The sequence below is a fragment of the Numenius arquata genome, chromosome 9 (assembly GCF_964106895.1).
Source record: "Numenius arquata chromosome 9, bNumArq3.hap1.1, whole genome shotgun sequence".
NCBI lineage: Eukaryota > Metazoa > Chordata > Aves > Charadriiformes > Scolopacidae > Numenius > Numenius arquata.
This window is the reverse complement of record NC_133584.1, coordinates 24,457,656-24,481,357: the sequence shown is the minus strand read 5'-3', so window position 1 is coordinate 24,481,357 and position 23,702 is coordinate 24,457,656. Positions and strand designations below refer to the sequence as shown.

The window sequence follows — 23,702 nt, the reverse complement described above, 5'->3', positions numbered from 1 at the left end:
GGCAGTGAAACAGGGAGCAGAGTCAACCTCAGCTCCCTCTGCAGCCAGCGGCGAGGACACTCCAGAGGGCAGTGACGATGGCTCCAGAAGGCAGTACAGCCTGCGAGGGACACCAGACCTGCAGAGAACCGGGAGGATCTGCACCTTCGTATCCCTGCCTAGTGCCTAACTGCCTCCAGGTATGAAAATGAGGAAGATTCATGTGGATAGAGAGACTGCTGTCACGCTCCTCTCCCTCTGGAGGAAAACACTGCAAGCCACCACCTGCCTATTCACCACGCTCCCCGCTCTCTTCATCTGACGCAGTTATTTCCAGCTGGTCCAATTTTCAATCCTTTGAAAACTAGATTCAATTGACTTTTGACCACCAGGTAAATATGGGAGACATATATCTACTTGCCTGGATTATTTCTATTATGTTCAGAACACCTATGGGTTTTTATCCCTGAAGGGTTGTGATTTAAACATAATACTGGGTAGAAATACTGGAAAGTAATATGTGAAATACATAAGGATGTGTTCAACACTGCGTGCTCCCCATCCAGCTCGATTTGAATCTGTCCAAACAAATTCCAACTTTATTGCTAAACACCCTCCCTAGCTTGACATGCAGGGGTGCTGGAAAACCTCTGCACCCACAGGACCCGTGGTGGGGCCGGTCTCGGCGGCTGTGCCAGAGGCTGGGCACAAGGAGGGGGGAGCGAGTGCAGGAGCTGCTGCAGAAACTAGTCCCTGAAGGTGCAAGAGCTTATTTCAGCTCGTAGTCTAAGGCAGTGTTTGCAGGCAAAAGTGTCTGACATACCACAGGCTTCCCAGCTCCTGGGATTTCAGTCCTCCTCCTGAATACAGCCGGACCTGCTCGTGGTGTTTTCCAGCCTATGAATTGCTGCTGGGTCTGGAGCAGCATGAACTTTTAGCACTGGCCAGCTCATTTTCAGAAAGCTCCATCGCTGATTTGCATTGATGGTAGGGAAAAAAAAAAAAAGAACCCCCCCAGCACATTCCAGCAGTTGTTGTCTTGTCCTGGCTGGGGTGAGCTGCATTCCACCTCCATCCCGGCCAGTGACACCAGCACCCATGGGACCCGCTGCTCCCACTGCTTGTCCCACACGGAGATCCCACAGGACTCGTTTTTACCTCCCCTCGTTTTTTTAAAGGGGAGGCCAGACCCGAGGCTGAACTCCTGGACGAACAGCATCTCACCAAGACCTGCAGAGCTGGCTATAGGTACAGGTGACTGCAGTCTGAACATGGGAGGCTTATTAAATCCCATCTGGGAAAACAGATGATCTCCCTGAAGGAAAACGCTACCCTCCCTTGGTGGGAGCAGGTCCCAGGTGAGAGCTTCTCCCAGGTGGAGAAAGAATTTACTGTGGCACCTTGTGGCTCTCTGGGACAAAGCTACTCTCTGCACAACAGCATCCTGCCGTGGAGTCATTGGCAGAACAGGAGAACACACATCTCTGGTGTGCAACAACTCAACATGTGAGGGGTGGGATAACAGCCAGTGGAAAGGAAATAAACGTGGTGATATGAGGATATTGCCACTCGCCAATGCCACGGAACAACATTCTTATAACATCTATTTACAAACACGAATATTATGTTTTTAGGATCAAGAGGAGGCCAATTTAGATAAATGCTTGATTTCATTACAAAAGTTAAATCCTTTAAATGAAATAAAATGTTATTTATGGTTGTATATACTTGCTGCTGATACTCCGAATAAAGATAAGCCACTGAAAGGATGCAGATGTGTCACCGAGCACGTGGGACAGGACTTCATTGCACTGGGGTTGTTTTAGCACAGTGGTTTCATAAGTGTGTGAAGAGAGATTATATTCTTCACTTCATTTTATTAGTCAGATTAATTTTATGCCTAGTTCATCCAAAGAGCAACTGGAAGCTGAAAGGCGCAAGTCAACTATGTTCTTCTAAGCTATGGAAAAAAGCAGGCTATGGAAAAAAGCCTATGTCCTAAAGGACATGAGGACCAGGATTGACCACGCTTTGTTATTTTATTGACTTGTTTGAAATGTAAAGCATGTTTAGATAAACATTATTTTCCATATGTGTCCAGCACATTCATTTAACTGTTAAAAACACTTATAAAATTTCTATTTTTGGGCCTTTTTAATTGGAATTCAGTTTCCATCCAAATGCAGCTTGACCCACCATGTGTTTAAAAATTACTCATATGGTAAATAGGAAAACTGCCATTTACCTTATACTAACATAAAAGTTTAAAACATAAAGCTGAAATGTATTGGGAGACACAGTACTGCTTAAATAAAAATGTACTGATAGATGAACTTCACTGGTAAGATGAAGTACAGGATTTAGAGAAAAAGCTTATCATTAGTAAAGAGAATCATCATATTTTGTTTCAAACTCAAATGAGAATCAGCCTTAAGAACATGTACTGAGAAGAGGAAATGCAAACAACTATTAAAATTGATTATTTAAGTAAGTGTTTCTTGCTTACGTAGCTGGTGTTGCTTCACATCAATCCCCATTACCATGGGGAAACTTAAAATTCAGGAACAAGAAGCAACACAGAACCAGCAAAGGAAAGACTGTCCTCATAACTCACTTTCTGACCAATGAGTAAAATTCGTTTTAAAACCTCTCCCTGCCTTTGGAAATGGAACATTATTTCTTTGTTTTTTTTCCTGTGCTCTCACCCGAGACTCGCAGGTTGCCCAGGTCTCCGTGGGGAATTTGAAGACTCGGTGCAGGACAGGCATGGTGCTGAGATGCAGGAGGCCAGCAAGGACCCGTGCGCAGCCTCACTGCCCTTTTTGGGTGCCCTGGGGCAGAGGGTCACCCCACAGCGCTTCATGCAACAGCCACGAGCTAAGGCTTAGATGCCTGAGCAGTACCATAATGTGAGTAATAAATAACAAAACCAGCCCAGGATATTCCTGTTTATCATGCTGCATCTCTCTGAGGATTTTTTGCTTTTGTTTTATAAGGGGTTATCTCTCAGCCTGTGCCGTTTTTTACTGTCTCAGTTTTGCCTCCCCTCCCTGCTCCCAGTGTTTCCATTCACCTACACCACGTATTTCCAGGGGCACGTTCTTCTCTCACGGCTGAACACATCAACTGCTTGCACCAGGCGTGGATCTCTGAGCAGTAGTGGGCAGGCAGCAAGTCTCCAAGCACAAGGCCTTTGCCTGTCCACATAAAGCTTGGAATTGCAGCAGATGCTGGTTTTGGGCAGCTGCCCATCTCACAAGCTAAGAAAAGGACCCTAAACAAACCTGGGATATTTCTTCTCTCCCACCCTGGCACACAGCAGCAGGGGTGCATCACTGAGGAGCCTCATCTCCGTGTGCCCTTCACTAGTGATTTTGTGGCTGCTGCCGTTTCGGCAGCTGCTGCTTCATGCAGACGATGAAAAATGCACTTGGCATTGTGCAATTTAAGGGAAAACCTGCAATTTGTGCTGAAAGAATAGCTACAGAAGCACATGACCCGAACACGAATGCGGAGATGCTGTCCCAACACCCCCATCAGTAACCCCTGACCCTGGACCAGGGCAGGGAGCCAAACCTGCACATCCATCCCCATCCCGGCCACTCTGTGCGGAGCCGCACCAGCCATGCATTTGTCCCTGTCCCCTGAGTTCCCCCAGTCTCCCTCCCACAGCCGCTGTGCAGATGGCAGCGCTTCTGCCCCGTCAGCCTGGAGGCCAGGTTGGTGGCAGGAACGGCAGCATTAAAAGCTTTAGATCTTGGTGTCGGAGCCTGCAGTCTGTCAGGGTGACTTTGCCTTAAAAGCCAGGAGGGCAGTAAAGATGAAAAATGGTGTTGCTATTTTCTCCCCAGCTGCCCTCAAGCTATCCCTGGCAGGACGCAGAGCGCCTGGTCCTGCTCCTGTCCCTGTGCCACCACCGGCCACCAGCCAAGGATGCCCGGAACCATGGCTTCCTATGAGATCCGGCAGCCAGAGGCTGGGGAATAAACGTCCTGTGGGCACAGGAGAGGTTAAAGAACTCTCAGGAAATCCCTGCCTGTAGCTCAGCTGGGGCAGGCTCTTCCCCACTTTAAGACTGCCAGGAAACCTGGCAAACAGCACCAGTATTTCCCTAGAACACCCAGTAATTCAGACTCTGCACAAGGACCTGGAACGGTGATAGGATACAGGTGACAAACACTGAACTGGAAGTGTTGAGCAGCTGAAACCAGGAGGGTTCTGATAGAAATCAGTAGATTTTCTGGGATTTGCAAATAAATAAAACCGATGTAATCTAATTTTACAGAAGCCCAAAGCTAGGTAATTTATTTCTAAGTGTTCATTTAAATGGGCTCTCTCAGACTTCCTGACCAAAACACTCCGTACAAAATTTCAGCTCAAAGAGTTATAGACCACTGCTCCCAGCTGACAGGAAAGTCGAATCCCAGTCTCTGATCTTAATAAAAGTCTTATGCACTTTCTCCTAACGCCGTTAAGTATAAAGCAACATGGAAAAATGACTAAAAGCAAAGCACCAGTTGCCGATCGAGTTCAGCACTTCACATCCGCTCGGCACTCGTGTAAATCCACATCTGGTACACAAAAGCAGGTGAACCGGGCCTTTTATCTTAGACACAGCCGAGGGCTACAAGGGCATCCATAAAATGGATTTCCCACCTCAGCATTCTCACCCCCTCTTGCCTAAAGTACTAAACCCAGTCCTGAAGACAGGGGAAATGGGCCGGTTTTGCCCTTCGTTCCTACATCAGCTCTCAGGGAGGCTTCGCTGAGGTTTCCCCACTCAGTTCACACTGATTGTGCTACAACAGCAACACGCTGGGTCAACTGCAACCCCAGGGAGGGCTCTTGTGGGAGAGGGGGGTGGTTGGGACTCTCCTGGAAGACCCTCCATCCCAGAGAAACAGGCTGGGGGGAGGCAGAGGGAAGAGGAGGACTGGTGACCGAATCTGTACCCCACATCCCGTTTGAATTCAGAAAGGGGCGACTGGAATCAAAATCCAATGGATCAGAAGCCTACACGAAGGTGGGAGAAAAAGATGCCGCGTGTCAGTACCTCAGTCCTTCCTTCTGCTGATACCATGACTGCAGCTGCTCTGCCAGACCCGCCACACTTGGCTACAGGCAGCATCACGCACATCGAGCTGGAAATCTCTGCCAGTCAGAGGATTTATGAAAAATATTTCACTTTGGTCCCCCTGAAATTACACCATTCTCCTCTTTTATCTGTCTTAAGTGTCAGGAGAGTATGATGTTAATGAGATGTACAAAGGCTTTTGGGTAGCTCAACAGTTTTATAGTCCCACATTGATAAATTAAAGCATTTGTCACTGTTACCACATTAATGTTTCTTCCTGAGATCAAAGTCTGGATTTGCTGCATCAAACTGTACTGTCCTCTGCTACGCATTACCACACATTACCTTCCCAGGAAATTAATTGCGGTTCCCTATTTTTACATTCATAGTTTAATCACACCCTGATTCTCATACCTGCTGATTGCCATCTCCATACGCACTATGCAAGCCATTTTTTTTAGTATGGATTTTCTCCTCGCTACCTATGTGAAAAACCTGAATACCTTGTTTCAGGAAAATCACCTTCTTCTGCCTCTGAAAGGCTGCTTCTGCAGTAAAGAATACAGACAATTTCCTTCCTCCTGAAACCCTGGATTCAGTCATGTTAATTTACATTTATATAGCACCTTTCATCCCTGAAGATCCCAACGCACTTTACAAACTCACCCTCTCTGTACAGAAGCTACATAAACAGACACAGCAATCCCATCATGGACGGCTGAAATGCCTCTCTCTGCCTGTATTCCCAGCACACTCGTGGCAACTCAGCTCTGCACACCCTACATCATATCACCATCAAGGAGGAAAATGAGGCGGCGTGATTTAGAGGCATGCCATTTCCCTGTCGGGGAAGCGTGAGGAATCTCGGCAAGCACCAGAACAGCTTTACAGCCTGGGTGACTGACATCTCCTTGGCACTCTGCTGCATAGGTTAAAACGAGATAAAGACTGTTTGCCGTGAGTTATACCTCGCTTCTCCTGCGCTATCAGTGCCTGTAGAAGTCCAGGCTTGCTGCTCCCTTCCACTGATGGGTGACCCTCAAGCAGTTTGTTTTATAAAACTGAGAAAACACCTGCTTGCTTTGTAATGAAAACATAAAGGGAAATAAAGCCCCCTGTCCCCAACAGCAGTAGGTGACTGGGTCCAGCCAATCTGAGGATGGAGGAGAAGGAAGAACCCCAACATACCTGAGACACCTTTTTGACCACGTCGCTGCCCACAAGAAAGCCCTGCGCGTAGGAGCGTGCTGCGATGAAGGCTCGGGTTGCCTTCACCTTCAGGTCCCTGGGAACTTCCCCGAAAGGTTTGTGCTGCTCTGCGTGTTTCACCATGCAGTCCAGGTACTCATCTGTGATATGGTACTGGGGATTCAGCAGCTTGAAGAGCCGCTCCAGCAAGCGTGTCCAGAACTCATTGAGGGCCTCTTCCAAGTTGATGTTGGAGCCCCGGTAATAGCGGCGTAGCTCACTGTACAAGTCCTTGAAGACCTTCATGTTTTGAGTGTACAGTTCTCCGTACATGCTTGGAAAAGCATCATAAAGGGCCTTTTCTGACTTGTTCAACAAATCCTGGAAATAACCTGAAGAGAGAAGAAAAAGGAGAGGGTGATGCATCAGTTGGACAAGCAGGAATACAACAGGCTGTGCTGTTTGGCAGCACAACCGAATGCCCTGAGAAAACAGAAGGGCCCTAACAGAGCTTTTCCTCCCACTGACTTTAACCACACTCTTGGTCTTGAGCCTTTGCTGAGAAGATCGAAGGAGGAACCCCCCAGCGCCCAGTGTCAGAGCACCATGGTCTGGGCCCTCTCTGCCTCTTCTGGCAGCCTCATCTGGAACTTGAGGCTCTTCTCTGAGCATGTAAGGTGCCATAGTGTTATTCATAGGCTGTCTTTACAGAACGCATCAACTGGCATTGCTGACATACCATAGCTTACCAAAATTGTCAGCCAACACCTTAGGAGACACTCAGCCCCGAATCAAGAACCAGTCGCTTCTGGCACGGAGTTGACACTTGTTAAACATCACTAGAAAATGCTGTAAACACACAAAGATGCCTGGATGCTGCTCAGGCACTGAAGGTCCATCCTGTAGTGACTGCTGTTGGAGTCAGACTAGTCTGTCAGTATTAGCATCCACACCAGAATGAAGTAAGATAAAGATTTCACCTAGAAGATAACCTGGAGTCTTACATTTCATCACATCAAAGGTTGGAATTTCTCCAGCATCGCCTGCTCTTACCATCACACAAAAGTGAGGGCTTTTTTGGAGAAGACAGAATTTCTCCCCCCCCAGTTTTCTTCTTCCTTGGAAGGCTGCCATTCCTGGCTGGGGCACTGATAACCTGGGGAAGCCAGGAGGACTCCAGTGCAACATACATGTCTGAAGCACACAGCACAGTGGTCTAAGACAAGGTCCCTGCAAGCAAGAGCTCTTCTTTGGTGCAGAATGTTTACTTGAAGACAACACGGCTTTACTCTGACTAGCTGTCATCCCCACCGACCCAAAACTACCATGATCCACTGCACAACTGGAAGTTGCCTTTGGAGAAATCAGTGCAACCTGTTTGAGCTGCCTTTCTTTCCTGCCTCACTGCTTATTTTCTGACGTGTTATTTCCAAAGCCCTGTTGAGATGGAGCAGGGCTGCCACCAGCGACGGTGCCAACCCTTCACAGAGACAACCCCATCAGCCCAAGTCATCGCAGCCAGCCTGGCTCTGAGGCACAGCCCGTAAAGCCTGTGACAGCATCCCACGCGCTGCGACAGGAACAGGCACCTCTTATTATATGTTTAAAGACAGGGTTGTGCTCAAGTGTTTTTGAACCAAGGCCAACGTTACCACGTTCGAGGTTCTCGTCCCGTTTGCTCATTCGGATTTGCACCCTGCTTTTGTTTAGGTATAAGCAACTAAACGGTTTTACACCCTAGGTTCAGCGGTCATAGAGAAATGCCACTCTCTGGCTGCATACCGCAGGGTAAAGATGACAGACTCGGCTCCTCCCTTACCAACATCTTTAGGTATTTCCATCCTCTCGACTGCCAGCCACCTTCAGCCTCTCTGCACAGTGGGGAACTCATAGCAGGACTGGCCTGATTCAATTTATTGATTTACATAAGCAACTTCAATCATCATTTAAGCCAGTGAGAGGAAAAATGATTTAAATAATAGTTTTCATTTCAATTACATTTGTATTTTTTAGGGCCTTTTTGAAGCAAACCTGATTATACTATTCTTTAAATTACTATTTTTTTTTTGGTGATGTATGATAAGCTCTAGTTGGAGGGAAACTGCTATTCAATTAAAATCAAACAGCATGTATTTAGGTATATAAATTAACTTCACTGTGCTAGCCATACAAGAAAAGAAAGAAAAACTTCTGAAAAATGCATATTGCATGTACAAAGTTTTATTAAACAAAGTATTTTTTGAGGTAATGGCACTGACTACAATTAAAGACCTCTAAAATTTTAGAACTAGTAAAACTCATTTCCATGGGTCTTGTTTATATTCACAGACTGGAAGGGCCATGCAAGATTTCCTACATTAATAATCTCTCCTTGGCTTCTCGGATTTGAATGAAGCTAAAACTCAACAAGCGGATTGAGCAAGTGAAAGCACCCTCTGCATCTGCACTGCAAGCTGCTAATACTGCAACTTCTCGTATTTTAACAAACTGATATCGAGCATTAATAGCCTGGCTTCCTCCAGCCACAACCATGTACTGCTTTATAGTTTAAAATTTGATTTAAGTGCTTTCAAAAGATTTTGAACAAACTAGGTCTTAGCAGAATTTTAATCACTTAGTCAGAAAATAAAAATATGTTATCTAAAATGTTGAATAAAAACTGTGGTTTTCAAGAGTACTTTTGGAAGAAATTTATTCTTATTCAACCTGACCTAGTTAGCAGTTTGCATCTCCAAACATTCGTACTGGCATCTCTCCGTCTCTCAGATCATAGAATGGTTAGAGTTGGAAAGGATCTTCAAGATCATCGAGTTCCAACCCCACTGCCATGGGAAGGGACACCTCCAACTAGACCAGGTTGCTTAAAGCCCCATCCAGACTGGTCCTGAACACTTCCAGAGATGGGGCAGCCACAGCTTCTCTGGGCAACCTGTTCCAGTGCCTCACCACCCTCACAGGAAAGAATTTCTTTCTAGTATCTAATCTAAATCTCCCCTCTTTCAATTTAAAACCATTACCCCTTGTCCTATTGCTACACTCCCTGATAAAGAGTCCCTCCCCATCTCTCCTGTAGCCCCCTTCAGATACTGGAAGGCTGCTATGAGGTCTCCCCAGAGCCTTCTCTTCTCCACTCTGAACAACCCCAGCTCTCTCAGCCTGTCTTCATAGGGGAGGTGCTCCAGCCCTCTGATCATTTTCACGGCCCTCCGCTGGATCCGTTCCAACAGGTCCATGTCCTTGATGCCTAATCTGCATGTGTTTCTCCATCTTCCCTATTGAAACCGGATTTCTTCCTACAGGCAGCAGCATAAGCATGCTGCCAACGTGCTGTCAGGGCACCTAAGCCACCTATAAAATCACCTTGTAATGGGGGTTTCCTAGTATGAAAAAAGGCAAAAGCTGATCCCACCAACATGTACTTTGCTAAAGGACCTCAGTTTACTAGGAAGAGACAGAAGAGATGTCTGCAGCACGTGCTGTCCTAACGCAGCTTATCAAATCCTCTCCCAAGGTAGGACAAGCTTTCTGCAAAGCCTGGAGCCTCTCATCCCAGCCCAAGGGACTCCCCTGGGAGTGGGAGAAGATACAGACCAACAGTTTGGCCATTGCCAGTCCCCAAAACAGCAGCACCCCCGCACTGTGGGGGTTGGAAGGGACCTTTGGAGATGACCTAGTCCAACCCCCTTGCCAAAGCAGGTTCACCTAGAGCAGGCTGGAGAGGAACGCATCCAGGTGGGTTTTGAATATCTCCAGAGAAGGAGACTCCTCATCTCTCTGGGCAGCCTGTAGCAGTGCTCTGTCACCCTCAAAGTAAAGAATCTTGCTCATGTTCAGATGGAATTTCCTGTGTTCCAGCTTGTGCCCGTTGCCCCTGTCTCCGGGCACCACTGAAAAGAGTCCGGCCGCATCCTCTTGACACCCGCCCTTTAGATATTGATGAGCATTGATGAGCTCCCCTCTGAGTCTTCTCTTCTCCAGGCTGAACAGACCCAAGTCTTTCAGCCTTTCCTAAATGGAGAGATGCTCCAGTCCCTTGATCGTTTTTTCTTGTGACAAAATTGTCGCTATGAACCACGGGGCGCTAACACCGGCGAGAGCTTTCCCTTTACCAAAAGGCCTCATCTACACTGAGTAATTGTACAACATGTAATTAAAGCTTGGCAAGTGTTACTGGCGCATACATGGCACCCATCCCGGTAACCCTGATTCATCGGCCTCTACGCAGACCACTCGTGTCAGGAAAGTGCTCGAGTGGCCCCTCTTACAGCCACGGCACAGCAGTTGTGTGCACCCACTTCTAGGAAATTTTGGCTACTCCACCAACCGGTGAGAGGCTGCAAGAGGGTGATATACTTATTTGGGAGCTTCTCATCCAGCATTTCTCTCCTGCCCCAGCGTCACATGTGAGCCTGGGCTAAGGAGACCCCAGCCCCAAGCTCCAGCTCTATCCTGCTGCAGTGTCACTGCTTCTTGTTGCATGGTCACCTTCCCCTGCAGCATCTCCTGAAGGGGCTCACAAGCCAACTGCCAGGCAGACGATTTTGACCTGGTAGGACATTTTTTGACTAATCTGAGGTGGCTTCATTTTTCTGTTGCCACAGCCTTCCTACCTGTACCACAAACAGAATGGCATTGACCTACAACAGACACAAAATACAAAGTTTGTCTGATGCTGATGAGATATCTAAAAGCTGCTCCGTATCTTCATGTATCACTCCAAGCACTGCTGGTTACCCATTCACAATTTAATTAAACTGAACCCAAACTCTCTTTCTTGTATAATCAGTGCTCTTTTCTCTGTGACAAGCAACACGCGGCGAATAAATTGCTCAGCAATCCAGGTACGACATGCAGTTTGGCACCCACCACCGGGAGAAAGAAAACACCAACAAACACAGCCCAATTTGTCAATTCAAGGCAAAATGACTTTCTTTGTATTGCTACAGGAGAAACAAGATGTATATCTTCCTGTCAAAAAATTGGAAACTGCTCTCAAAAAAGTCCAAGCTAATTAAGAGTTGATGAACTGTTACTTCTCACCTAAGTGAGAGAACACCAATTACAGTCAACTCGTTTGTGGCTGGTTCTCAGAAAGTTCTTCTAGATTTCACACACTGAGGGAAAAAAAAAGTGTATATACATTATCAAGGGAAAATTAATTAGCAATTAGGTCTAAATGTGTTTGTGATGAATGGCTGACCTGGCAGGGAATTTAAATGCCCGTTCTGCAGCATTAGAAGGCACTAAGAAGTGGGGTTTATCAAGAGGGATGCACAGGAGCTTGTGCCAACTGCCCTGGTCCTTGGCATGATCTCAAACTGCACCGCTCGTGTACCTAGCACAGGTATCTCCAATTAACACTGCATCCTCTCCTTAACACTTCCTGCCTACTAATACCCAAGCTTTTAACCTGTTTAGACATGTATCGTAGATTAAGGATGTGCAGGGCCTCGAGATTAAACAAATTGCTGAACCACAGTTCAGGCATCTGTCCTTGATTTCAGGCAGAAGCAATTATTTATTCTAGGGTAGGCACCTGACTATCTGTAGCCATGGTGGGTGGGAAACCTCTAATAACACAGCTGTCCCGCTATTTCTGTAAGAAGCTAAAAATAACCCCCCAGTGGCTCCATTTGGATTTATTAACTCTCACTTGGGTCCACCACTGCTGGGTCTGCCCTGGCTCCCAAAGGACAATTAGAGTGATTAGCTCAGGCAGAGCATGAGCATGTGGAGAAAGCTCCATCCAGGTCACATCCCGGACACATCCCAAAGGCTCCCAAGCTCTGTCAACACCACGTGGCTTCCTTAGCCTTGGGAACGGCAGGGATGGTGGAAAGGGCTCATGAGGAGCCATCGCTGGAGCTCTAAAGCCCTCACTTGCTGCAGGAGTCACCGCTGCACTCCCATCCCTGGGAACAGGAACAGAAACACCTGAGGTGGCTCTGCACGGGGCCAAAGCTTCCCTCTGAAATGATGCATTTGTTTCTGCTCCGAGTCACAAGAAAGCAGCTACATGTTTTCTGGATCCATGCTGAAAAAGCCTGGATGTTCTCAGCTTCTGCCAGCCTCAGAGATTTTACAGTGGAGGTGCAGTAGCCAGAGACACCTCCCTGCGAGTCACCTCCTAAATCCACGACTGAGCTTCCCCTCTTTCAAAAACTTTTCTCAAAGAGCCAGGGAACAGGTGAGTCCTTGCTCACTGCTGCCAGCTAAAGGCTTCACAACACTGCGGAGCCCAGCTGGTGATTTTCTAATGCCAGTAATTCAGTCAAATCAAACTCAATTTTCCAATGAAAGGCACAGCTCCTCAGTCAAGGCTGTTCCCACATGAAACTTCACCTTTCACACTCTTGTTGCAAAAGTATTAAAAAAAAAAAAAATTGGGAATCTGTTGTTTTGGTTTTTTTTTTAAAATTATTATTATTGCCTCTCACTTCCAGGCTCAGAAACGAGACAACTGGCTCTGCTCAAATGAAATTTGCCTTTTGGCAGAGGCCAGGTCTGAAAAACTTCTACGTCAAATAGAAAAATGCCAGAAAGTTATGAGCAAAGAAATGAAGTTTTTACAACCGAGACAATTCTACAACCTTGGCTGCTGTCTCTCTTGCTGTTGTAGTGACAAAAAGTTACTTACCAGAGGACTAAGTTTTCAACCAGAATCTGTAACCTTTGCATTCGAGAGAGATTGTAAATCCCCACCCATTCCCCCGCTTCACAGCTTCCCAGTGTTCGCAGCTCATATTTTCGCAGTTTCCGCTTTTTCACAACTGTGGATTCAAATTGGGAAGCTGTGAACAGCAAGGCAGGGACTGGCAGTTTCTCTCTGAAGATGGAAAGTTCCGAGTTCCCCCTTCCTGACCCCTGCCAGCACCAAGGTACTTTATCCAAGCTCTTTGATTCCATTTGATCACTCAACATCTGGAACTCACTGGGGTTTCTTCAACTAATATAATGATGGAGGGGGAATGGATGCAGGGGGGAGTGAAGAGGTCACTGAAGGAAGAGCATGCAAATGGTCTTCGGGCATGCAGCAGATCTGGTTTTCTTCAAAAGCTATCACATTTTAGAGGCATACTAGAAGAAATATGAGAACTGGAGAAAGGTGACTGAATTACTTTCGATCTGAATATTATTAAAGCCTTAAGCAGAAAACAGCAGTATAAAAAGTCTAAACACAGAGTAAGAGTAGTACCAGATCAGAAGAGATGAGGGAGCAAAACACACTGCTCAGATGATGCCATTAATTCCAAAATCAGATTTTAAGAAGAAATGTGTTCCTAAAGGCAGGTTTAGCATTGGATGACTTGATTTGGTGAAGACTCTGGGCTACAACCGCTACCTACACCTGGAAGTCAGACGAAAGAGGAGGGGAAAAGCATCAGGGTGCAGGGCTCCAGGAGGAAGGAAGTCCATGGCAGGTGGCACCGCTGACCTTTGGCTTTCCCTTGGAGCAGCAGAAACACCACCCAGGGCTCTGCCCTGCCTCCACCCTCCAGCTCCAAGCTCTCCCCTACCTCTTGAGTTCTTAATACAAGAGCAGACTGCTCCACCCCGGGACAGCAAAATTCAATATTGCTTATGCTTCTGGAAAGCCCTGAGTAGTCCCTGCAGGATCTCCTAATGACTTCTGCTGCAGCCACGTAGTGCCGCAGTGCTCTGCACCTACAGAAGTACTGTTCTCGTGCAAATGCTACAGAAGCTTCTCAGCACTGTGTGTTACGTTCCATTTAATACACCGCTGCACACCCCACTGCCAATTTGCTTCTCCAGTTGGTTTTAGTGCTGTCCTTGCAGCCAAACTACTATTAGGAGAGAATAATTCAGCAACAGATTTAAGCCATTAAAATCCAAATCTAATGCGTTCAAGCCTGTTTTATTCACTTCAGCAAGTGCGGTGATATTTTATTTATAAAATTGTTATTATTCATTTAAGTACTCCCCATGCCTGTGCTGAAGAGCTGGTGTCAATACAACAGCAGCGACAGGCTCCGACTCGCACCTTAGCTGGGTGCTGCCAAGGGAAACAACCTCGGTGAGACCAAATGGCTTAGGCTCCAAACGGCCCTGCACGTAGCAATCGGGATGGCATTTCCCTTGGGAGATGACCTCTCTCCTCACGGTTTCACGCTCCTGTGTAGCTACACCAGCTCCTCTCGTGTAGCTGCTTCCTCAGCCCCCACCCACCCTGGAGAACGCAGTCCCTCCCTGCGGATTCTGGATCCCTCTCCTCTACAGCATCTGTCCCACGTCATGCATCGCCCCTGTTCGGCGGCTGTGACCTAGGAGGTGTTGTGAGAAACCGAGACCCGGATTGCAAAAAAGCCCAAACAAACAAACAGAGACAAAATCAGCTTCTGCCTAGAAGCCAAAGGATGAACAGTGTGAACAAGTGTGCCAGGATGCAAGAATTATGATGCTTTCAGGCAGTACAACTTCTAAAATTTTAGGATCCTGTCCAAAGAGCCACTTTGCATTTAATGGGCAGCCGAATACCTCTATCTGATTTCTCCACTGCACTCTGCACCCAGGGGGTGCTGAGAACATCAGACTGAAGAGACGTTGTGGGTCAATGAGACAAGTGCCAGCTCTGCTGTGCAATCATCTATTTTGTGCTCTCCTAAACCTGCTCAGTGCCCAGCACAAGAGCACTTAGACATTTTAGCCTCCCTGCTCACACTGAAAGGCTTGTCCAGAACATCTCCTCAGATGGGTGGACCCATTTTCTTAACTTCTGTTCTAAGTTCATTTTTTGGGCTTTGCCAATGTGGTCCTATAGTTTCAGTAGTTGCTTTTGTTTCCTGGTGTTCAGTTTCTGAGATATTTATACACAAAGTCCCATATTCTCTCAGCATCCATGCTGCCTTGCCGCGCAAGAAAAGGTTCTTTCCCCTCTTCACACCTGACAGACTCTCCAGTCCTCTGATTGTTCCACTAACTCTTCTCTTCACCTCTTCAGGTTGGCATTAAATTTTCTTAACTGTGGGTGGTCAGAACTACAAAGAACATCTCATTTTCTTCACTGGAAATAACATGGTGAATACTGCAAGGACTGCACTTAACTTTGTTAGGAATGCATCACATTAGCATTTCACAGACTTTCTGACATCAACTGGTACTTCCCAACACTCCCCTTTGCTATTTCCAACCAATTAGTCCCCAGCTGTATGTCTCACTTTGGAATATTGAATCTCACCCTGTTTCTATCATTTTGGTCGTCATGGTTATCCACTATCCTCTTCAATAGTGACAACTTTTCCCAGCACTGTGTCGTCAATTAACCTCAGAAAGGCATTTCTTATCATTTCTGCCGGTCTTTAATGGGGCTGTTGACCAGGCTTGGCTCTAGGCCTGTCTTTGAGAACCACAACTGGGACCTCCCTCCAGCCCAGGAGCCCTTCTTTCAACACAATGTATTGCTACCTCCCCTTCAGAAAGTTCTTACCTAATAATTGCTTTACTAATTTCCATCTTCTTCAGCTTCATTAACTACTCAAGGCACAGATGCAAATGCCTTTGAAGTCTCCTGAGATGAGATTAGTTGATAGAATAGACACACCATGAGCAACAGTGAAAGCAGGTACCTAGATAGGATGTGACCTAATCTCTACAATAGCTGGCTTTGGGTAAGAGCAAAAGATGGCCTACCTTAAACTGGTTTTAGACTGGGATATACAGCAGACAGCTTGTTTCTTTTGTTAGAAAAAAAAAAAAAAAAAAGAGAGCTCTTTCAGAAAACAAGAACCTTTTCCTGCAAAAGAGAGTTGCTGTTGCATGAAAAACCGTTTTGGAATGCGGCTCTGCTAGTGAGAGGGACAGGGAGGAGGGACCTCCAGTCACTCCTAAAAAATAAACTGTTTTTTCCTGCCAAGTCTTGGGTAACATTTTCATACTTTATAATGCAAGCTTTGTGCCCATTTGACAGTGTTTTGAATGGCAGTCAGAGAGATGTAATTATTTGCACCTAGTTTTGATTCTGCATATTCCCCTCCCCTGTTCCTATGATTTGTGAAGACAGTTTGCTTTTACCTAAGGCAAGCGGGACCAGATCCAGGTATTGAAATATGGGAGTGGAGAACATTCCCTGGCTGGAAAGTTCCCCAGAGGGAAAAGATGACCCTCACTCGAGGAACAGCAGGAAGATGGATATTCTGCTTGTCCTCCTGCTGAGCACCATATAACCACTCAGTGCCCATGGAAAGCCTAAGGACAGCAACAAGCCTGGCACAGCCACTGAGATCCCCTCCCCAGCCCCAGCTCTCCCCAAAACACAGCTAGTCAAGAAACCACTTTAGACTTTGATGATCCTGATGAGCTCAGCGTTATCATCCCAAAATCCCTCAGAAACAGATCTGTGCAAACCTTAAGACATCCCTGAATTCAAGTTCATAGAACGATTTTGCACAGACAAGAGTCACTCGGGGATGGGGCCAAAGAAGACGGGCAGGGCATATTAAACGAAGCCTGTGCATACGCTGCAGCGTCAAGAGGAGCAGCATCCCCACGCTGGAGTGCCCGGGAATACACGCTGCGGTATTCCCTTCTGCCTGGCGGAAAAATAGCAAGGAGGGAGCAGGAGCAAGTGGCACGCACCTGCTCGGAAAGCGATTCCAGGCGCCACACAACAGCCTTGCAGACCCCGGGATATTAAATGCCATGCAATGACAGGCAGCTGACATCCGAGCCATTTGCCTGGGCAGCTCCTCTATTGTTTAGGATTGAAATTTCCATGTTAGGAAGCTTGCTGGGGCGCAGCACCCCGGGCAGGAGGAGGGATGCTCAGAGTGAGGGCGGCCGCTCTGGGCTGCATGTGTGAAAGCGCAAGTGTGCTGTGCATGAGGCCGAGCTCCAAAAGATGAAATAATGGAGCAGGAGTCAGCTATTAAGGTGTGCCGAGGTTTGCGTGTGAAACCACAAGGTCAAACGGCCTCCAGCACAGTGCATGCAGGCAGACGGTCCCCTGCACATGCACGGCTGGAAATATTCAGAATTGTATGTGACTGTGGCTCTGCGTCCGCCTGTGGGACTGAAAGACAAGCTGCACGTAGGGTAGATTTTTCACATAGTTTCCTCAAGCTTGGGCCTCCATCAAATTTCAACCCTCATCCCCGTACATCTCGCAAAACCTTCTTTAGATTGAAGCCTATAATCCAACAACAAGCCACAGAAACGCTCGCCTCTTCTGGACACTCTGAATATTTACATATGAAGCTCTCCTGGGTCACACCAAGCTACATGGTCTGGAACTGGAGGCGAGTATGCAGCCCCTGAGGCAAGGTGATACTGAGTACTTAGGACAGGCACTAACAACGGGACAAGGAATGATCTTACCCCTCAAAATCCACCCACTAAAAGGTTTCCCAGCCCAGCCCTATGTTTGAGAGCCACTGCTGGTCACCAGCTTCCATGGACTTCTCCAGCTACTTTTGAGCTAAGTGACACTGCTGGGCTCTTCCCATAAGCCTCACGTTTAGCTACATTTTCTGGGGAAAAGTACTTCACTGGATTTAAATCTCTTCAACAGGCAAACCGTAAACCTTCTAGTGTAAGAAATAGAGTGTATTCACTCCTTATTTGCCATCTCTAAGCGTCTCACAGACCTCTATCATACCTCCATGTCTTCCCTAAGCTGAAGAGTCTTATCTACAAAAAGTAACCTCATTCTTTCATTTTCTTTGCCGTTACCCTTTTCCTCCTCCTCACAGGCTCCTTTTTTTCCAGCGTATCAAGCTCAGAGAACTCCTGTGGTCCGAGGTCCTACGCTCCACGCAGAGGAGCCTTGTGTTCCATCCAGCCTGCCTGGTGGAGAACAACGAGCTGTGCTGCAAGGTCCTGCTGCGAGGAAACCTGCTGAAAGCCCTCGCAGAAGGGATTTGCTCTGTTTGCATCCGGGATGGGATAAGCAAATACAAGAGATGTGAATCTTAAGATTATTTTCCCCACGTGTGTTCCTGGGATCGGAGCTGGCAAGAGATTTTAATCACGGCTCCTTCTAAATATATCTGCGAAACAACTCCAGACTTGCAGCAAATGATGAGCGGCAAGTATTGCCCCAGCGGGCTCTTATCAAACAGATTTCACAGCAACCTCTCTGCGAGATAAGGACTGGGAAGGCACGTGGGTGGGATTCATCAAACAGGAGTCAAGTCTGATCTGGCGGCTTAGTCCCCAACTTAAGGAAGAAAAGGCACCTCCCACTTACTGAGGCACTCACTGTAGCATGAGTCTTCAGAGTCATCCTTCTCTCTCTCTGGGCTGTAGCAGGAGCTGGGATAATTAAGCTAGAGTAGGCTGGACTTTTGGATAAATGACATTTTGCAAGATGAATTCCACTCTAATTTTTTTCCTCTAGGAAAGTGTGAATTTAAAGGCAAACAAACAAGCTTCATAGCTATCACTGACAGGAACATGAAAGCTGGTAAAAGTAATTGCTAATACCTGTTCCTTTCCAGGTTTATTCAGTAAGACCTGAAGGGCTCTATTTCTTTAACAGTAAAATAAACTCAGAAGGGTCTTAAAATATTGAGGGTTGCCAGCGGTTTTAAAAGGTGCGATATACACCCTGGATAAATGCGCAGTACATACCTACATAGCAGAGGTATTTTTCACTCCAGAAAGAAAAGTGTTACTTTCCTCCTGCTGAAATAAACCGCTGGTTCGGCAGAAAGGTGCTCTCCTCGCTGCAGCTAAAAGGGCCACCGCCAAGACAAGCCCCTGATGCCACAGCTGCACCCACCTACCGAGCTGGGACATACTGCAGAGACACGGCACGAAGGCGAGGAGCAATGGATCCATTCAGGAGATGCCAGTGCAGGCTGTCACCTTTCCAAAGCCACCTTCCCCATCAGCCTCACTGAGGTTGGGTTTGACTTTCCGCCCCTTTCAGCGAGTGCCAGGCAGCAGAAGCCACTCCGCAGGTTAACCTGCCGGAGAACATCTCAGCCCCCTGCCCTCGCCTCCAACACCCTGCTGAAGGTTGGAAATAGTTAAGCCTTTATAGCTTTCAACACACACCTCACTCCTTCTTTACTTATACCGTTATCATGACCCGATTTGTCGCCATGTCAGGCTCTTTGCAGTAATATTTTAATTGAGAAAAACATCAATGAATTATTATCTCTTTAGAATTAAATCTATTCCATTGTCTCCATGAAAAAAACCACAAACAAAACACAAGGAAAACCCCCCACTGCTTGTGCCTACCTGTGACCCTTTCCACATTCAAAGAGGGACTTACGCACTCAAGCATCCTCACTGCATATATTTATATTTTTCAAGATCAAAACTCCTTGTTTAAGTTTTCGAAAACTGTAGGCTTCATACTGTGGCAGAGGGACAAACCTGGCTTTGGCTTTTTATCTTTTCCATTAGTGTTGCCCTTCGCTCAAAATGGCCTCTAGACAAACTGTTTACTGTTGGGTTAATTAGATCATTTGAATCTATGCTTGCCACTGCATTTTTGCAGTATGGAGCATCTGAGACACATGGTCCATGGATATTTAAGTATCTTGAGTATCTGACATGTGGGCTTTCCCAAAGGAACAAGGAAGATGGAAATCACCAGCTGTGGGGATAATATTCTCGACAGGCGAAGTTCCCATGTTATTATTGCAGGAGTTTATCTAAGTCTGTATAAAGCTCTTAATCTCTAGTTTTCTCTCTTTCAATGCCATCAGAAAGCAACTTGTCTCTTTGTAAAAATAATTTGCTTATGACTTTCCCACCCGGTATGGAACCAGTACGAAAAGGAGAAATAGGCAAAGATGAGAGGAGACAGCTACCATTAACAGGCAATATGTATGTGTATCTGACAGCTAGAAATGCCAAGAACATACACAGATACAATAATGTCCATGTCTGTTATTTGAATAATAGGCAAATTAATACCAATTGCTATTTTAATATAGCTGAAACACTGAAACACAGATATATTATATACAGCTACCCTAAAATAATTAAGACAGTAAGACACACTTTCAGAAATTAGGAAAAGTCAGAAGGACAGTGGGTAACACAGCACCCTCTCAGCCCTTTAATGCATGGGGATGATACTAGATATAACCATGTGGTACTTCTTTCCCCAGAGGACAGAGAAGTGTGTCTTCTTTCCAAATCTTAGATGCCTGCTTCAAAAGAAGCAAATTTTATCAATTGTTACAGAAAAGGAATTCATGTTCCCTGGCAGATATTGCAATAATAAATCCAGGAGCAAATTTTAGTTCCCCTCCCATCTGTTTTGTTAAACACTGCTAACTTTTCACCTTGAGCAATGATAGAAACTCAAATATAGCTGGATTTTCAAAAATCTTGAGCATCATTCAACTACTTCTATTTTAAAACACTAAGTCACTTATAAAGCAGTCCTAAAGAGAGATTTAAGCTTAGCTTACATACCTTTTTTTTTTTTTTTTTTTTTTTTTTTTTTTTTAAGGCTATGAAGTATATACTGGCCTATTGCCATGCTAGGATAAAACCAGAATTCTCTGTCTGAGCTCGGGAGTCTTGCTTGGCTGGACCCCACCTGTGACCCCCAGGTAGTGCTGGCTCTAGCCAAGGAGATGTGGTTGATCACTCAAAACTTCATTTGGCCCCGTCGTCTTTTCTGAATGGATGGATGAAAACTTGGCACCAGATCAGGAGGTGCAATAGCTCAAGTGTCCTAAGCCTTGACTTGGTGTTGAAAACCTTATGAAGAGGACCAGTTCAGATCGAGAATGAGTCGAAATACTGAGACACCACAAGCTATGGACACCTAAGTTATAGCTGTACCACTACTGAATTACTACTGGCTGATCTCACTGCATTTCATTGAGATTCACAAAAGTAAAAGACCTTGTCCAGTATTTAGACCTTTTTCAATTATGTCTCAATATATTTTCTAAGGGCCATAATGTTTGTTTGTGAACTATACACGTGTTACACATTACTAGTTTGATTTATTACTTGTGTATAAGTCTTTAAAGTAAAATCACATCATGACTGTGACCAGCATGGAAAATCTACCACAAAATCTATTTGCTTTGGAAAATTGTGTGATGGAGGAATCTGCTGTTCCAGCCTAACTATGGCTTGAAAAACCCCCGTCCCTCAGCTGTTCACTGACACTGTTTTCAGATGAGCCACAGTAATGGAGTGAACGTTCCCAGTCCAACAATGAGGCTAAATCCCCATGGACAGCCACACAGGCTGCACCTGACGGTGGTGCATGATACAGCAGCAACCTATTAATACGTGGCCAGTGTCACTTGTGTCCCCTCCGCCTTCACTCTATGAATGGGGCAGACAGGGCACATCAGCATTTTCACTGACCCGTGTGGCATCTTCACTCTTGTGTGAGCACTGCGAACCTGAACCACTCTCTACACAATATAGGCCTTATTTAGGGACCAAAGTAAAGCAAAGCAGAAACCAGTTTCTGCTTGGGATGTCCCACCCCTGCCAGTCAGGCTTGCTTCCCTTAGCCAGGGCTGACTTAAAGACCACCAGACACCTCCACAGTATCTGTAGACATTTAAACCTCATCAGAACCTCATCTGGAGGAAACACAATTTTGACAGCTTGGGAAAGAGTCTGCAAGAAGTTGAGAAATGTCTCTCATCTCACATCCTCACGAATTCCATTTTAAGATGTACGTATAATACATGTATTTATAATTGACACGAATCAAACATAAATCACCTTAGAATTTGCAAGCATTACAAAACCGTGGAAGACAACCTGCTTGGGTGCCTTGGGCTTCTCAGGACTATCAGCTGGATACATCAATGACTGAAAACATCTGCATCCGCCATGGGCTGTCATCATACTTACAGAACGGAGATCAAAAATGCGTGTTAAAGAAAATATTAGCTGAGAACTGGAATGCTAACCACACTCTGACTGCAGCTATGATTAGAAAAAAAAAAAAAAAAAAAAAGAGGAAACTACATGTGCTCTTTCTTTTAAAAAATTCATTTAAAACAACTAAAAAAAGGCTTTGGTTACTCTGAGATGCTAGCATTCTCCTCCTGCCTGAGCTGGGGTTTCTGCTGCTTTTGAAGCATCTCTGGCTCAGGTCCAGGTTTGAAGGATGGGAGAAATGGATACTTGTTAAAAGCATGTGCTTGTTCCACTTTACCCCACTTCAAACTTTTCCTTTTTTTTTTTTTTTTCTTTTTCCCCTTTCAGATTTTATCCCGAGTACACTGCACCAGTGAATCGGACATGAGTAATAAGTTCTGAGCTCTTTTAAATGTCTTCCCATGAATTTAGATTGAGATCCCCATTAAGCAGCTAGAAAAATGAATGCATTTAGGAGGATGCACAGATACACTGAGAAGCAGCTGTCATTCACCTTTTTCTCTTTATCACAAATACTTGGGGACAATCAGAGAAATTTCAGATCTGGCAGAAGATTTAGAATAGACAAAAGGAGATACTATTTCAAACAGACAAGTTATGGTAAACCCCACCCCTGGTACAAAATCTCCTGGATGCTGAAGACTAAAATAGACCCAAAAGATCAGAAAATCAGAAAAAGGGAAGTCCATTTGGTGGACAGGAAACAAAATGAACACAACATCCAGGGCAGCAGAGGAATTCATGGGGCAGAAGGCACACAAGATAACTTTTGTGCTGCCTCCATAAGCAAGGGCGCACCTTACTAATTGCCATTACCTTAATTACCCTGGGATGCTGTGGAGACCGAGGTAAGAAACAAAGCAAATTTTATTCTCTGGGAAAAGAAACTTAAGAAACGGGTCGCTAGACTCAGGACACAGCCCCACCGAGCTGCAGCAAACCCGCACTGTCCCAGCCATGGACCTCTTCCCCAGGGCCACCTCGGGGTGCTGCTTAGCTCCCTGGGGACCAGGTGCCCTGCAGCCTGCTACAACCAGGACCCAGGGCTTGGACAAGCTCCTGTCTGGTACTGTCCCCCTAAACCAGAGGCTTCTTTCAGACACAAGTCCCCTCCTGTGACCTTGTTTTGCCTAATATGTATCCCCAGGGATCTTCCATAACCCAGAAGCTCAGTGATTAACTTAATTAGGAGAGCAACTTCTGTATCTCCTGCTAATGAAAACCCGTGTGATACACCGCCAGACGATGATGTGCAGACATGCTTTCTGAACAGGAGCTCAGACTGGGTGAAGCAGCCCACGTTATAACCCAGCTTATTAATAGACAGCTTGTCCAGGTGAGACAGATCCAGCCTTTTCTTTACAAACACACCGGTGAGGGAGACCTGAAAATCTCCTCTGTGTGTACGTGAATCCAAGTAAACCTACAAAGACGGCTTATAACTACCCCTGCAACAATAATAATAAACACGCTTACTGTCAGCCCTGGGCAGAGGCAATAGATAATGAGACAACCTGAGCAGTACCCTCGTTAGGGCTTTCCGTTAAGGAGAAGCTATTCTACGTATTGAGTTTTCCGTGCCTGTTGTGGTGGGGGGTAACTCAACAATTTGCCTTTGATT

At 46.0% G+C, this 23,702-nt stretch overlaps 1 protein-coding gene across 1 annotated transcript in view; it reads right to left on the bottom strand.

Annotated features, from left to right (window-relative positions):
* Positions 1-23,702, bottom strand: part of GPC1 (glypican 1) — a 216,201-nt gene that overhangs the window by 20,887 nt on the left and 171,612 nt on the right. Inside the window, exon 3 of the mRNA XM_074153481.1 lies at positions 6,242-6,633. Within this exon, the coding sequence (XP_074009582.1) occupies positions 6,242-6,633 (392 nt within the window). The remainder of the gene's footprint in view (positions 1-6,241; positions 6,634-23,702) is intronic.